At 48.0% G+C, this 14,576-nt stretch overlaps 1 protein-coding gene across 1 annotated transcript in view; it reads right to left on the reverse strand.

Moving 5' to 3' along the window:
* Positions 1 to 14,576, reverse strand: part of CDS2 (CDP-diacylglycerol synthase 2) — a 63,250-nt gene that overhangs the window by 12,737 nt on the left and 35,937 nt on the right. Inside the window, exons 2-8 of the mRNA XM_045980694.1 lie at positions 9,172 to 9,308; positions 7,838 to 7,934; positions 6,986 to 7,083; positions 4,950 to 5,089; positions 3,111 to 3,169; positions 2,177 to 2,259; positions 176 to 263 (exon numbers count right to left, since the gene is read on the reverse strand). Of these exons, the coding sequence (XP_045836650.1) occupies positions 176 to 263; positions 2,177 to 2,259; positions 3,111 to 3,169; positions 4,950 to 5,089; positions 6,986 to 7,083; positions 7,838 to 7,934; positions 9,172 to 9,308 (702 nt within the window). The remainder of the gene's footprint in view (positions 1 to 175; positions 264 to 2,176; positions 2,260 to 3,110; positions 3,170 to 4,949; positions 5,090 to 6,985; positions 7,084 to 7,837; positions 7,935 to 9,171; positions 9,309 to 14,576) is intronic.

The raw sequence follows: 14,576 nt of genomic DNA on the forward strand, positions 1-14,576 counted from the left end.
GAATAGTTGTCTACCTTTGGCTTTTCTCCTAAAACTAAGTTATTGCCAGCCTTTCTCCAGGACGACATGAAGACATTCACACCAGCTGGACTTCTTTTGCCCCAAGCTGATCTACTCTACAGAAAGGACCACCCTTCCCTCACAGTGGTATTTCATGTGAGGGTGACCCATTTACCTTGATGAGTGGGGTCCGACCGAAGAAGAAGCCAAACATATAGGCCATAATGTCATTACAGATCACACAAGAGATGGGGACAATGAACCTAGGGAATAAACCAAAGTGAAAACCAACTCTCCCCAGATGACAATACCTCAGAGGTCTACAAAACAATGCCATTCATCAACTCCAGGAACAAAATAACCTTGTAAGTACTTGTCATCCATGAAGGAATAAGCTAGAAAGAAAGAAAATACCAGACAAGCTATACCTAGTACCTGGCACACAGCAGACATTCCAATCTTTACCAAATGGCTCCCGAGTAAATGGAGGTGGGGTTCTATAAAATGTCATATGTTCCTTTTTTGTTATGAAGTAATATATGCACGTGGTAATACAAGTTTGAACTGTAAAGAAGAGAAAGTTTTCCTTGTTTCCCCCTCCCTATCTCCATTCCCCCCAAATAACTACTTTTACTCATTCCTGACTACTTCATGTCTGTTTCATAATTTATCTAGGTGAACGGTTTATGACTAGCTCTGAGGAGCACTCCCTCTCCCTAGGGCCACGCTGAGCGCAGAACCACAACTCACAGATCTAGCTATCTTTTCGAGCTCCCTCGCCACCCCCCCCACCTGCTGATCCCCACTATGAAAAAGGGGGCCATTTCCACACTTGTATCCTTCTGCTCTCCTCCCTCTCCACTCTCTGACCATCATGTTTTTCAAATGTCCTCTATTTAAAGTTCTGTATTTAACATAATATACGTAAATCTCTGACTTCATAGCCCATCAACTAGAGGCAATATCTTCTGTTTGTTAAGGGAGCATCTGTATCCCCACAACTCTGCCCATTATTTACTTTGTTCAGGCTTTTTGCGCAGATTCTCTGCTCTTCATATTTTCTATACCTACAGTTAAATCCTGTAGGTAAAGCTGAAAGTCAATAACCAGAGATTTTAATATAATTCACTGTAGAAACAAGTGGCATGTTTGGCCCTAAAGATAAGGACTTATCAGAAGCCATTCCTTAGAATTACCTAACAAAAACTGAAAGAGAAAGGGTAGGATTGCGTGCCTCCCCAGATCATTACTACCATTGTTCTAAATGTAGTAAGACTAGCATTTATAGGAGCTAGTCTGTTCCAAGCACTTTACATATATTTACTAATTTATTCCTCAGGAGGTGAGTATTACTATACCGTCATTCTGCAATCTGGAAACAGAGCACAATCTAGGGTCTTAAGCACAACACTTCAGTACCTCTTATATAAATGAGGATATACCTTCCCCTTTCACCAAAATCATCCAGCTTCCTCAGCCTGCTGATTTCCATAAATGTTGACAGATTGAAACCATTGCATTTCTGGAATAAAATCTACTAAGTAATGACTATATGGTGCTTCTGACACATTGCCGGATTCTATTTGCCAATATTTACAATGGTTTATCTGTAATCATTAAAGAAATCAGTTTAACATTCTTCTTTCTGCCTCCCCAAGCTTATCAGCTTTAGTATGAAGGGATAGATAAAACTCTGCTATTATCATTGGTTGTTTTCTTCCCAGGTGTGGATTCTTAGGTGATTTTCAAAGATATTTAACAGTTAGTGATCTTTTCAAGTTTTCTTCTTCATGACTGTTGGTAGTTTACATTTTACCAGATCATGACATATTCCTTTAGTTTTTCAAATCTGTTGCTATAGTGTTGCGTTGTCTTTGATTCTTTAATTATCCATGTACTTGTTAGTCTAGAATATCAATTCTTAAAGTATAGGTCCTGACCAGCAGCATCACCTGGGAATGTACTAGAGATTCTAATTCTCATTACTGAATCTGCTGAGGCAGACACTCATGAGTGAGGCCCAGTGATCTGTGTTCTAACCAGCCCCTGCATGGGATTTTGACGTAGCTCAAGGTGAGAACCCCCAGCTTAGAAGGTAAGCAGGGATTCTCAGTCTACCTGGACATGAGAAAACCCACAAAATAAAAGGGAAATCTCCCTCCCTGACATCACTCACCAGATCATTCCTTCAAATAGGTTGTGGATAACAAGATGTGACTGAGTTACAACAATCAGTAATGTTACATGGGTCCAGCCAAACTGCAAAAGAAAATCAAGAATACATCTGACCTACCTGTTACCTTGAAAGGAACTTCAAATAACAGCCAATAGCAAATAGAAACTGCTAAACAACAACAACAACAAAACGGGTAGAAAATATGTCTGCTTCTCTACCTGTCTTATTGGAAGTAAAAAGGTACAGAACAGGCATTTGGGATTAACGCTGCCCACAGCTACGATTACCACCAAAAGTAGGGACCACAGGGCCCACCAGTGAACAAGTCCTTCTATGCTCTGAAAGCCTGGGTACATCTCATTTTCTCCATAAATGTTAATTGAGTGCTGGGATGCCTGGGTGGCTGAGTCGGTTAAGCACCTGCCTTTGGCTCAGGTCATGATTTCAGGGTCCTGGAATGGAGTCCCATGTCGGGCTCCCTGCTCAGTGGGTGGGGACTCTGCTTGTCCTTCTCCCTCTGCTGTCTCTCTTTCACTCTCTCAAGTAAATAAATAAAATCTTAAGAAAATGTTACTTAGAACCCTTGCTTAGGCCCCTCAGTGAGGGGTTACTTCCAAGTTGAGGGAGTGATGTAGCAGGTAGAGTATCTGTGGGCATTGCCTAAAGCTTCACCTTGAGCCACACTTGGATGCCACCTACAGGTCCTAGTGGAGAGGCTGCTGGGGGTGTAAGTTAATAGTGACTGGGTCTAGGTGGATGTAGAGCAGGGTAACTTAAATGGGAGATATCCCTTCATGCTCTAGGTTCGATGCACACAAAACAGACTGTGTTCCAGAGTTTTGATCTGTCACAGAAAGCATAGAGGCCTTTCTGTGTTTCAGTAGGACTTCACTTAAGCCAAGAATTCACACACACACACACACATCTCGCTTACCATGTAGAACTGCAGTCGGTAATGTTTCTTGACCAGACTCAGTACAAACATGCAGAATCCTAGTTTGAGAAGGAGAAAGGGCAAAATGAATCACACTCTGCATTATCTTTGTCATTATCATTTCCTTTAGATGTGTTAAATGGTCTTCTGGCCAATTTCTTGGCAGCAGTTAAGCAGTGCACAATTCCAAAGCCCAGGGGAATAAACCTAGCTATTCCAGTAAGTGTCAGAAGCAAAAACAGACTCCTTCAAGACAATCAAAGGAAGGCAATATTTTTTTTAAATCTTGCAGACTACACTCAATTTAAAATACTGTTCACCAGATAGGAACATTTTGATCCTAGAGCAGGGGTCAAACAACAAACGTTAGACCAGACACTAGTTTTCACAAATAAAATTTTACTGAAACATAGCCATACCTGTTTGTTTACATATTATCTGGGGTTCTCCTTTCATGCTCCAGGGCAGAACAGAAGAGTTGCAACAAAGAGCCTATGAGCCCCAAAGCCTAAAATACTATCTAGACCTTTAAGAAAAAGTTTGCTGGGGGCACCTGGGTGGCTCAGTGGGTTAAAGCCTCTGCCTTTGGCTCAGGTCATGATCTCAGGGTCCTAGGATCGAGCCCCGCATTGGGCTCTCTGCTCAGCAGGGAGCCTGCTTCCCCACCCCCCCATCTGCCTCTCTGCCTATTTGTGATCTCTCTCTCTCTGTCAAATAAATAATAATAAAAATCCTAAAAAAAAATTTTTTTTTTTAAAGTAAAAGCTTGCTGACCCCTGTCCTAAATTATAGGTTTGGCTAAGGGGGGCAGATCTCCCTAGCATGAAGTCAGGGCCTTGCATCTCTCACAATGACCCCCATGGCAAAATAAAAATAAAAATAAATATAAACCTGAAGGCCCCTATACTCCTTCAAGAAGGAGAGAAATGCTTATCCGGAAGAGTGGCTAGGCACCTCAAACACAGTCCTGCCCAGAAGACAACATGTGGCTATTCCAGACCCCTGGCCTCGCGCTATGGGGCGCTACTCTCAGGGCCTGAGGCACACTCTCGGACTATGCTCATCAGCAACAGACCCCCTTGGCAGTGGATTTTCTATTTTAATGGCCAGGGGCCATTCACAGAGCCAAGTATTGCTATCAAGCTGATCAAAAATAGGTCAGACTGAAATTTGGGTCAGAACAAATTTCTCCTGTGCTTCAAACTGGCTTTGAGGGCAACTATGAAAAACACTAGCATTAACACTTAACACTCAGATAGTACTGAGTTTAGACTGACACAGCACCCTACTGTTTGTGAACTTTTAATGCATCTGATCAAATCCTCACAGTGCGTCTGCTGTTTTAGCTCCAGATTGACAAGAGACCCAAAGATTAAGCACCCAGCTCCTCTGAAGTCACCAAGTCTTTTTAAACCCAGTTGGGTAAAATCTCCACCACACTGCAGTGTCCCTCACGCAGCTTCTCTGGTGACTCTCCTAAAGACAGCTGCTGGGTTTTATACCCAAATTCCTGGATGGTTTTTGTTTTGATCTCACCGCAGAATCTCTGCCAACAGGGGAGTCAGGACTGGACTGTGCTATGTTGCCCTCCCATAGAGGCTGGGACACAAGGACAGGTGGCACCAACTGTAGTCCCCAGAGCCACATAAGGCCCTCAGTCCCACTTGTTAGTCAAAAGCTGCTATGACTCAGATTTAAGGCAGGGCCCTCAGCTCTGCTGCCTTGCACCATCAAGTTTAACATCATCAAGACTGTGCAGACGCCAAGAGGCTCCCCAGCGTCTACTCAGCAAACACAAACAAGACAAACCCAAGAACTGGTGAACCGCTGAATGCCTACCTATTAGGTAGAGAGTAAAGGAAATGAACCGGTGGTATTTACTGAGAATCCGCAAAGGCTCCTCTCTCTGGACCAGAGTGAAGAAGTAATCCGTCACTGTCTCACCATAGAAGAAGTAATTTACACATAGTAGAAAGTACCTGTAAAAGAAGACAGGTCACTGCTGTGGGGAGCCGGTGAGGCTGCCAGCAAAAACTCAGAGCAGCATCCCACCCGACCCCCGCACCCCACACCCCCCACGGCAGCTCGCTAAGAACAAGCCAACCATGGTTCCCTGTTCACTGGGGACCCTGTGGCTGGGAAGTCCATCTGGAAATCTGTGGCAGCTTTCACTCACTCTCCATTTGTCACAAACTTGGGACTCAGCTTTGCCCCTTTTGCAAAGTTACCATGCCTAATCTAAGAACACTCCCACCGCAGGAGGACCTTCCAGAGCGTGGTTCATCCTGCCTCCCCATCCTATTTCCTCTCTTCCAGGAACCCTGCACACCTATCACAGTGGTTTACTCTGGCTTTGCCACCATCCGCTTCACTCCTGTCTCCCCCAGCCTGGGACATCCACTTCACTCACCCCATTTTGTCACTCATTGCTCAAATACTATTGTCTTCATAAAACCTTGCACAACCTAACATGGTCTCTGACTCCCCCATATTTATTTCTACAGTATGTAGTATTTGGTCATTTCACTAAGCAATTAATTATACTCGGTCTCCCAGTATCTCCCTCCCTAAAGCCTGTCTCTGACACATCAGCCTTTCAACAGCATTAACTCTTCATGTGTGTATAACCTGCTTCCTCCACTGGAGCTCTGGGCAGGGGGCAGCCATGGCTCATATACCTTTAGAGCCTCGGCGGTGCTTCGGAGTGTGGGAGCAAGCAGGCCTACTCCAAATACTCAGCCAGGGTCCTGAGCTAGGAAAGAGAGTGGAGAGCTTCTCTCTTCCATGTTCTTTTTTTCTTTTTTTTTTTTTTTAATTGTGGAAGTTCAAGAACTCTCATATTGGATTTGTCTTCTGTTACATGAAAAACATTCCCTTTGGTCAGTGACCACAATCGAAGGTCAGACATCCTGAGTGTGTGAACAAAATTTAAAATACCTCTTACCAGCTCTAGAAGAGCCATAGAAGAGACCTACACTGGAACCTGGGTGGCAGGCACAGGCCTGTGTGGAGACCTTGAGGCAGCTTGCATGGCTGGCTGGTGGGGAAGCATCTCTAGGAAGGATGTGTCCAGCCCAAGTCTGAGCACGTCAGCTCCCTTGGTCATGATCACGTTGCTGGGGCCTGAAACACTCCTTTCAGGCTGCTAAGTCATGGAACCAACCCTTGCGTCCCAGCATAGAAGGTGAGAAGGGTCCATATTTGCCCCAAGTCCTCTCAGCACCACACAGAGCTCTGCTCACGTGTCCCACAAGGACAGTGCAGCCAATAAAGCAGAGTTTCAGTTCAGAAAGGGACCTCAGACATCACCTGGGCTACAGGTTTTGATTCTGTTTGTGCTTGAAGGCAGCTGAGCCCTTTCCTAGGAGAGAGGGACCAGAGCTTCTCTGAGGAGCCCAGATCCTCTGTATTCAGGGTCATTCCTGCTCACCTGGCCCCTAAGGCACCTCCGTCCAAGGAATGAGGGCTCCAAAGCCAACTGACTCGGTCTCAACCATCTGTCTCAAGGACAAGGAAACCAAATTCCAGAGACAGCAACACCAGCACAGACAATCTACAGAGGACTCTCATGGGACGCTGAGACATCAGAGCATAAAAAATATGCTGGTCTAGAAGTGGGGGCCACTGTGCAACATCTGATGAATCCAAATACCAAGGCAAATGTGCTCACAGACGCAGTCATGTAGGAGACTCCAGACCCCAGGCAACTACAAAACACTCCCCACAGGCCAGCCACATAAAATACTTGGGCCTTAAAGGGGCTATCTGAGTGGGCGGCCATCACTCCCCATCTATCCACCATGACTGTAAATACCTATAACAAAACGCTCGTCATCCAAATCCATTAAGGGCCCCTGTGGGGCTAGAGGGCTTACCAGCTGAGGGTTCTGAACCAGGGCAGGTCATAGGAGTGGTAGACGTTGTAGCCAATAGTGATAATCTCATGGAAACACTTAATCTGAACACACATCACCTACAAGATAGAAAATAATCAGAGTATTTGCTAATTCCCCAGTTCTTACCATTTTTGGAAACAGAAACCCACACACAGGTCATGGGCCTTAAAGAAAAACTGTCGTATTTAAGAATGTCAGTCCTACAGTGACTCTGCTCTCCTCCTCCTTTCCCACTCACTCTGCACCCCCTTGGTAGTGCAGTCCTTTGTGTCACACAGTCTAGATCCAAAAAATAGGCACCCCTGAAGCTTCAATTAACTTTTTATTTTTGTACTTCCCTGGACTCCATCAATCTCTTCCCCTTTTGACTTTGAATAGAAATACCTGAAAATCCCCAACTGCTTTGCTCAGCAGTCAGCTGCTAGTCATCTGACCCTTTCCGTGCCAGCAGGAAAACTAAGAGAGGAGTGCTGTGGACTGGGATTTTTTAAATCAAAGTCCTAAGCCCCACAGTGAGGCCCCAGGGAAACAAGAAACAAAACAGAGAGTCACACAGAGTCACAGCCGGGGTCACTAGTTAATCAAACGGCTGAAATAATAGTATCAACTTTTAAAATGAAGAGATATCTTTAACCCACACAACTAGCTGATGCCAACAGCCCTCCGGATGGCTCCTGGAAGGGGAGCAGTGACAGTTCTAAGGCAGATGTGGTCTGAGGACCCAGGACTCCCATGGATTCCCAGAACCAACCCAATACCCTACACTTAAGATGATGGAGCCTGTGGGAAAAACTGAAGGCAAAACCGAAACAGCATGCAAATGGCACTTACAATGATCATTAAAACCATTGGTCCCAGGTAAATGATGATGAAGAAAAATGCTATCATGGCCAAAGTCAGGATGCCTCTCACCCACCAGTTCTTCCATCTAAGAGGGGAAAGAGAAAACATGTTAGGAACCCAGAAAGAAGCAAAGCACAAAGTCAAGGGGATTGCTCTTTCTGGAAGGAGAGGTCAATCCCTTCCTGCAGCATACCTCCTTCCCCTTGACAGAGGTACTAGCCACATTTGGGCAGAAGCAGGACCAACAGCCGTCACCTCACCCACACCAAACTAGCAGGTGCTCCAAGGCATACAGAAAAATACTCCCAGCTTATTATCTTAACAAACAAATCTGGCAAAAGTCCCGAGGGAAATGTGGTGCCCACTTCTGTATTTACTTGGATGGCTTCTATGGCTCTCTATCCAAAGAAAAACAATGCACATTTTCCCAGCAGCAGAATCCTGCATCACTCTGCATCTTTATGGTAAGAACAACATTCAACAACAGTAATAACAATCACAAAGATGCATCTGGCACTTTCATAAGGACTCAGCATGTATTAATGCATTTAAGCCTCAACACTACTAACCCTTATAGATAGGAAATGGAGATACACAAATCATATAGCTGTGACGTGGTCCAACCGAGATTTGAATCCTAGAAGTCTGGCTCCAGAACCCAAGCCCTTGGCAATTGCATGACACCACCTTTCAAAGAGACACACGTGTGCAAGACACATAGCAACACCTTCAGATAATGTTTTGAGGTCTTAAAGTCTGCGTTTTTTAATCTGCCCACAAAGCCAGTGTTGGAGGACCAGAGTCTCAAGGGACTAATATTTTAGCTCTGGATTCACCCGATTTGAGATTTCTCAATTCTTCTGGGTGGATTTAAGGAATGTCCACAATGGATGTGTGTGGGAGAGGGAAAACTAAACTTTGACCTAGAAACTCGGGCTCCTCTGTGAAAAGCAGCCTGTTGATTAGTCACAAACCCTTCACAAGTTGTGTCAGCAACCTTGCCTGCCACCACCCCTTTGTCCACACTTTCCTCCTCCTCAGATTACTGTCCCTCCCAGCGCCGCCCAAGCACCCTTCAAAGGCCAGATCCTTCTAGGCTGTGCTCATAGCTGCCGTCAAGCACAAGGTTACATTCAGAGGAGTCCTGAGCAGAAGCAGGGAGACTGTGACCACTGCCTCCGGGCATGTCCAGCCTGTACACTTTGATAGCCATGGGCTCACGCGCCATGACCGCAGGCTGCCTGAGGGCTCTGGGTTTTCCACAGCACTCGGACCTGAGGCGAGGCCCCTGCAAGCATCTGCATCACGATGCCAGGTTATACCTTGAAGACAAGTTGGAAAGGGCCCTGTTGAGGACCTCTGGGGTATCATCTGCAGAGGTTGATAAAGGAGCAGTTTCCGCTCGGCTCTCACTGTCTGACGCAGTCTCTCCATCTACCTTCACTTCTGACTCCGATTCCTACACAGCAGAAAAACAGGATGAGGAGAAGGTCAAAAATGAGAAGTACATGCCTGTCATAAGAGATCTGTGGGAAAAGACCCCCCAACAAGGCTTGAGGACCTAGCACAGCCAGGTGACAGAGCAGATGGGACTCACAGCGATCCCGACACTCTTCTGACATGTGCCGAGGGGGCCGACTCTGCTGGAGGCGAAGTACGCATCTGCCATGGGGGACTGAGGAACAGCCGCTATCTGCTCGATCACCCCTGCCCTCCCAGGGGCGGGGAGGGAACAGTCTGGAGGAGGGGGAAAGGGGCTCTTTTGTATCCAAAAGGGGAGGCAGGCCTGAATTTCAGCAGGACCTCATTCCTGACCCTGCCCTTGCTGCCAGGCTTACTGCCTAGAATGGTTTGGCTGCGGGCACCCAGAAAGACACATCCACCTCTAAAACCTCTCCACCAACACCTAAATCATGCAGCAAAGTCCCTGCTCTCCCACAACATGCTGTGGACTCTTAGTGCCCCCAGAGTGGCCAGTGGCTCTGGCCAGGCTCTCAGAGAAAAGCCGGGTGTGCAAGCTGTTGTCCCCCCACTAAACGCCCCCAAGTCTGCTGTGTTACTTCCAGACTCCACAGGAGCACCCCATGAGGCGGCCAGCCCCAGGCAGTGTGGAAGACACACAGTACTGCTTACTAGAGTCTAGGCTTCACTGGGACTGGGGCGCCGCTGTCCTCTCCCAGCCACGCAGCCCCGGGCAGCAGAGGACCCTGCCATGTCACCCACAGAGTTGCCATCCAGGCTCCAGCCATGTCAGAAACTCACCCTGCTTGCTAGCCCCCCCAACAAGGGGAGCAACAATTGGCTCTCTATCCAAAGTACCAAGGGCAGGCTGCTCTGAATTCTAGGGACCTTACTACTCAGAGCATTTATCTCTTACAAGAATTTAGAACCACTGCTGTTGGGAAGAGATGGAAGAGAAGTCAAATCACTTCAAATTAGAGTCAAACAATATTGCTTCGATTTGCAGAGTTCTCAACAGCTGTAAGAATGTTTCCCATACCTGTTGTGAGCCACAGAGTCATTCTGGAATGAAGGGAAAGGAGATAGGAAGATCCTCATTTACAAATGAAGAGATAGAGGCTCTGAACAAGTTCAATGGTGGACCGGAAATCTCCTATTAACCCAGGTCTTCTGACTTCTTAGTGTTCATCCCACTACATTTCCTTTTACTTAAGCATCTAGGAATCCAGTTTTTTTGACACCCGACACTTTATTAGTAAGGAGACTTGGTTTGGAGAGGGGGTGGGGCTGGGATGGACAAGAAGTGCCCATCTCAGGGGATTTTCCTGGACCTCAGGCATTCCTCTACACAGAGTTCGAGGAAATACCATCATGAATGAAATCCCCAGAGGACAGTACTGTGACTGCCAGGCAGCAAAGAGGGGAGGGGCACCCTAGCATAGCTGGGCCCCTGGGACAGCAGGTCTTTGAAATCAGGCTGGATGTCGATGGCTGGACTGCACACAGGCATGCTACCTGGGCCCACCAGGAAGTTCCAGGCGACATCACTGTGGCAGACTAGAGACCGTGTGATGAACTGGGGGTCAGTCATGAAGGCAGTGGTGTAGTCACTGGGGCCAGGCAGAGCAGGAAGGTGAAGAGGAGGTGCACCTGCATACCCTTCACCTCGCACTTCTCAAAAAAGGATGAGGGTGGGCTCGAACCCGCCACTGGGTCAGAGGTCCTTGAGGGAATTCAGGATGTCTTCATTCCTGACTTCCTCCTGATGGCTGGACGGCTAGCACAAGAACCTGCAACAGCATGTTCATCTGGGTAGAGTGTGGACCACTGCCTCGGAGTCAATGGCTCATGCCATTGTCAGCTCGGAACATAAGCAGACCTTAGCCCACAGGGAGCCGCAGGGCACCCAGGCTTCCGGGCTTGCCGGGGGCCAGCGCAACCTGAGTGTGGAGGTGTGGGGCTGCAGCCGCGAAGACGGGATTGTGGAGGTCCGGCTGGGGACTCCATTTTACTTTTCGGCAAGAAGTTCACTATGAAGTAAACTAGAAATGGCAAATGGGTATTTCATCACATCTTCAAAGATTTTGTTATATATGTTCGTGAACACAAAAAACAGTCACTTTTTCTTAAGTTGAATAATTTGAATTTCCCTAAGAAGTACATGAAATTGAGCACCATTTCATGTTTATTGGTTGTTTGGATATCTTCTTCTGTAAAGTGTCTATCAAGTCATTGATCATTTTTTTTTAAAGATTTTATTTATTTATTTGACAGAGAGAGATCACAAGTAGGCAGAGAGGCAGGCAGAGAGAGAGAGGGAAGCAGGCTCCCTGCTGAGCAGAGAGCCCAATGCGGGACTCGATCCCAGGACCCTGAGATCATGACCTGAGCCGAAGGCAGCGGCTTAACCCACTGAGCCACCCAGATGCCCCCATTGATCATTTTTTTTACCGAGTTTTCTGCCCTCCTTTGGATTTGTAGGATCTCAGACATTCCAGCCTTAAGTACCCTGTGTCACTGTGTTCTCCCAGCCTTCTCTAACCCAATCACTCCTTCTCCTAACCTTCTCATTCTGGGCACTGGCCACAATGCAGACTGATGGGGAGATTTTTGTACTTGTCTGTTGTTCCCTAAAGACAAGGACCACCTTTTCCTTTTCACCTCCCTATGCCTGGTACAGAGCAAAATGCTCACTAATGGATGGAAAAATGATGGAGAGAGAAAGCCAGGAATTAATTCCAGGTGTGGTAAAGAGCTACCCAGCCCCTGCCCTTAGGGAAATAGCTCTTTCTAAAGTAAACTAAAACAGAGGGCTTTAACTAGTGTTAAGACTGCTAATAAGAGGCAGCTGGCTTTGGTAAAGGACCTATCCAGATGACCTCATCAGCAGGATGTGAGGCAAGAGCCTTAGCTTCTGATGACATGGTCACTGTTCCTTACGCTGCCACAACACAGTGAGGGGGCTCTGGGCAAGTCACGCAAGTGCCTCGGTACTGCAGTGTCCTCACCTTATCAAATGGGCCCAGAAAGATCCTCCTTCCCTAAAGAGATACAGCCAAACTCCCCCCACCCCCACATCCCCACACCCATAGCAGGGCTCTGTCCTATTCCGGCACCGAGAGGTTCTGAACCACAGCAATGCCTCTGGAATCATCCCTCTCCAGTTAGGGTGAACAAAGACGGAGGCATTCAGAAAACCTTTCCCTTCCTTATATTAACATAAATACCCACACCCCAGCGGCAACCATCAGCACTGGAATGATGCTACGGATTATCTAGATCTGACCCCTAACCCAAGGAACTTCAGCATGTGACCTCCTGGGCCCCACCAAGGCCTCCCACAGATGCTCACCAGGAGAATCAGGAAGCCACAGGAGCTGAGCTGGAGCCCAGCAGGGGAGAGAGCCTGTATCCAGCCACAAGCGCATGTGCGTGCACACACATACACACACACACACGCACGCACGAACGCATGCATGCCCCAGCACAAGGTTATTTTTAACTTATCCATCCGTTGTCAAGGAGACTCACAAAGACTGCTAGTTTCCCTAGGCGAGGAAGGGCAGGAAGGAGCCCAGGCAGAGTGCCCACAGGGGAGGGGCAGCGAGCTCCAGCTCGGTGCTGAGCCTCTCTGGTCCTTCCACATCCTTTGATGAGCATTCGCCCAGCACTGTGTCCTGCAAGATCACCCTGACTCCTGTCCTTCCTTGCGAGAAGGGGTGAGGAGAAGGGGGGTATCCGGGGCAAAAAGCAGTACAAGAGCTAGTTCTCTATCTATAGTTCTAGATGCCATAAGGGGTGCTTGGGGGGCACAGTTGGATAAGCAGCCGACTCTTGATTTTTGGCTCAGGTCATTATCTCAAAGTCCTGGGATAGAGCCCTGCATCGGGCCCCACACTCAATGGGCAGTCAGCTTCTCTCCCTCTGCCTCTCTCTCTCTCTTAAATCTTTGAAAAAAAAACAAAAAACAAAAAAACCCTACAACTATTATTACCAAGCTGTCAAGAAGCTTGAGATGAACAGCTAAGAAATGAAGTTAACACCCTAAAGGAACAAGCCTGAAAGAGGGTAACTTTCTAGGTTTTACCTGCCTCTTAAGCAAGTAACCCCAGCAGGCATGATGCAGGTCATTGAATCAGCATCCCCGAGCCCTTACTGGAGGCACCCTCTGAGCAGGAGACCAGCACCTACCCGGACAACCACTCCCTCACAAGCTGCAATAGGACCCAGCAAGGAGGAAGGGCAAATCCCTGTGCAAGGGGCAAGGGCATAGCCCAAAAAACATGGACGGGGAGTGAGCAAGACAGCCAGTCTCTGGGCTCCTGACCCCCAGTCCCCCGCCTCGACCCCTTGATGTAGATGTCACAAAAGAACAGGCCAAGGGAACAAAAAGCAAAGAGAACTTGGAGGCTCATGGTGTTCGGGCTCCTTCCCACCCTGTGGGAAAAGGCCTTTCGCTCAGACCACGAGGACTTCCTCTTTGGCTGCTTATGCCTGAGTGAAAGCAGCCAAGTGCAAGCAGCAACTTCCGTCGTGGGCAGGGATGCTGAGGGGCCAGGGACCTGGCCCAAGTGCTTGCCCAGCAGGAAGGTGGCACATGCCAGACCAAGAGTCGGAGGTGCTAGAGGTACACTGGTGCACTCCTCCAGGGGATGGCAAGATCGGCAGATGCAGAGGATGACCTCCTGCAGGAGGAGGCAGCGGCCAGTCTGGGAGAGCAGGGCCCAGGCCCCAGCTCTGACGCTCACTACACTCCCTGGAGGCCTCAGATCTCTTGGTGTTCCCAGGGGAGAAAGGATCCCTTATCTTGGAAAGGATCCCTTATCTTATCTGGATTGATCACATGCCACCGCTATGGAAGTCTGTGAAAATGATAAAGAGGCGGATGAGCAACACCGAAGAGCAGCACCATCACTCACGCCCCTCAGTATCCTGACCAGGGCACACAGGACAGCAGCATAGAGCTTTAATCCCCCTACCCCCTGTCACCAGGCAACCTGGGCACCCTTCCCAAGGAGGGTGGCATGGGAAGAATGGTGGCTGGCAGGACCTGCTGGGGCCCGCGTGCTCACCAGTTCCGTGAGCTCAGCAGCGCCCTGCCCCGCTTCCTCTTCCATGCCTTCCATTCATCCAGTAGGCAGCCCTCCAACTCAAAAGTGACCCACTTCCCAAAGCTACTGACACATAAAGGCAGCAGCCCATACTAGTGCTCTCTTGAGTGGGATGTGTGCAATACAATCCACGGAAGTGTGGGAAGAAATATTAC

This window comes from Meles meles, chromosome 16 (genome assembly GCF_922984935.1).
Source record: "Meles meles chromosome 16, mMelMel3.1 paternal haplotype, whole genome shotgun sequence".
Lineage (NCBI taxonomy): Eukaryota > Metazoa > Chordata > Mammalia > Carnivora > Mustelidae > Meles > Meles meles.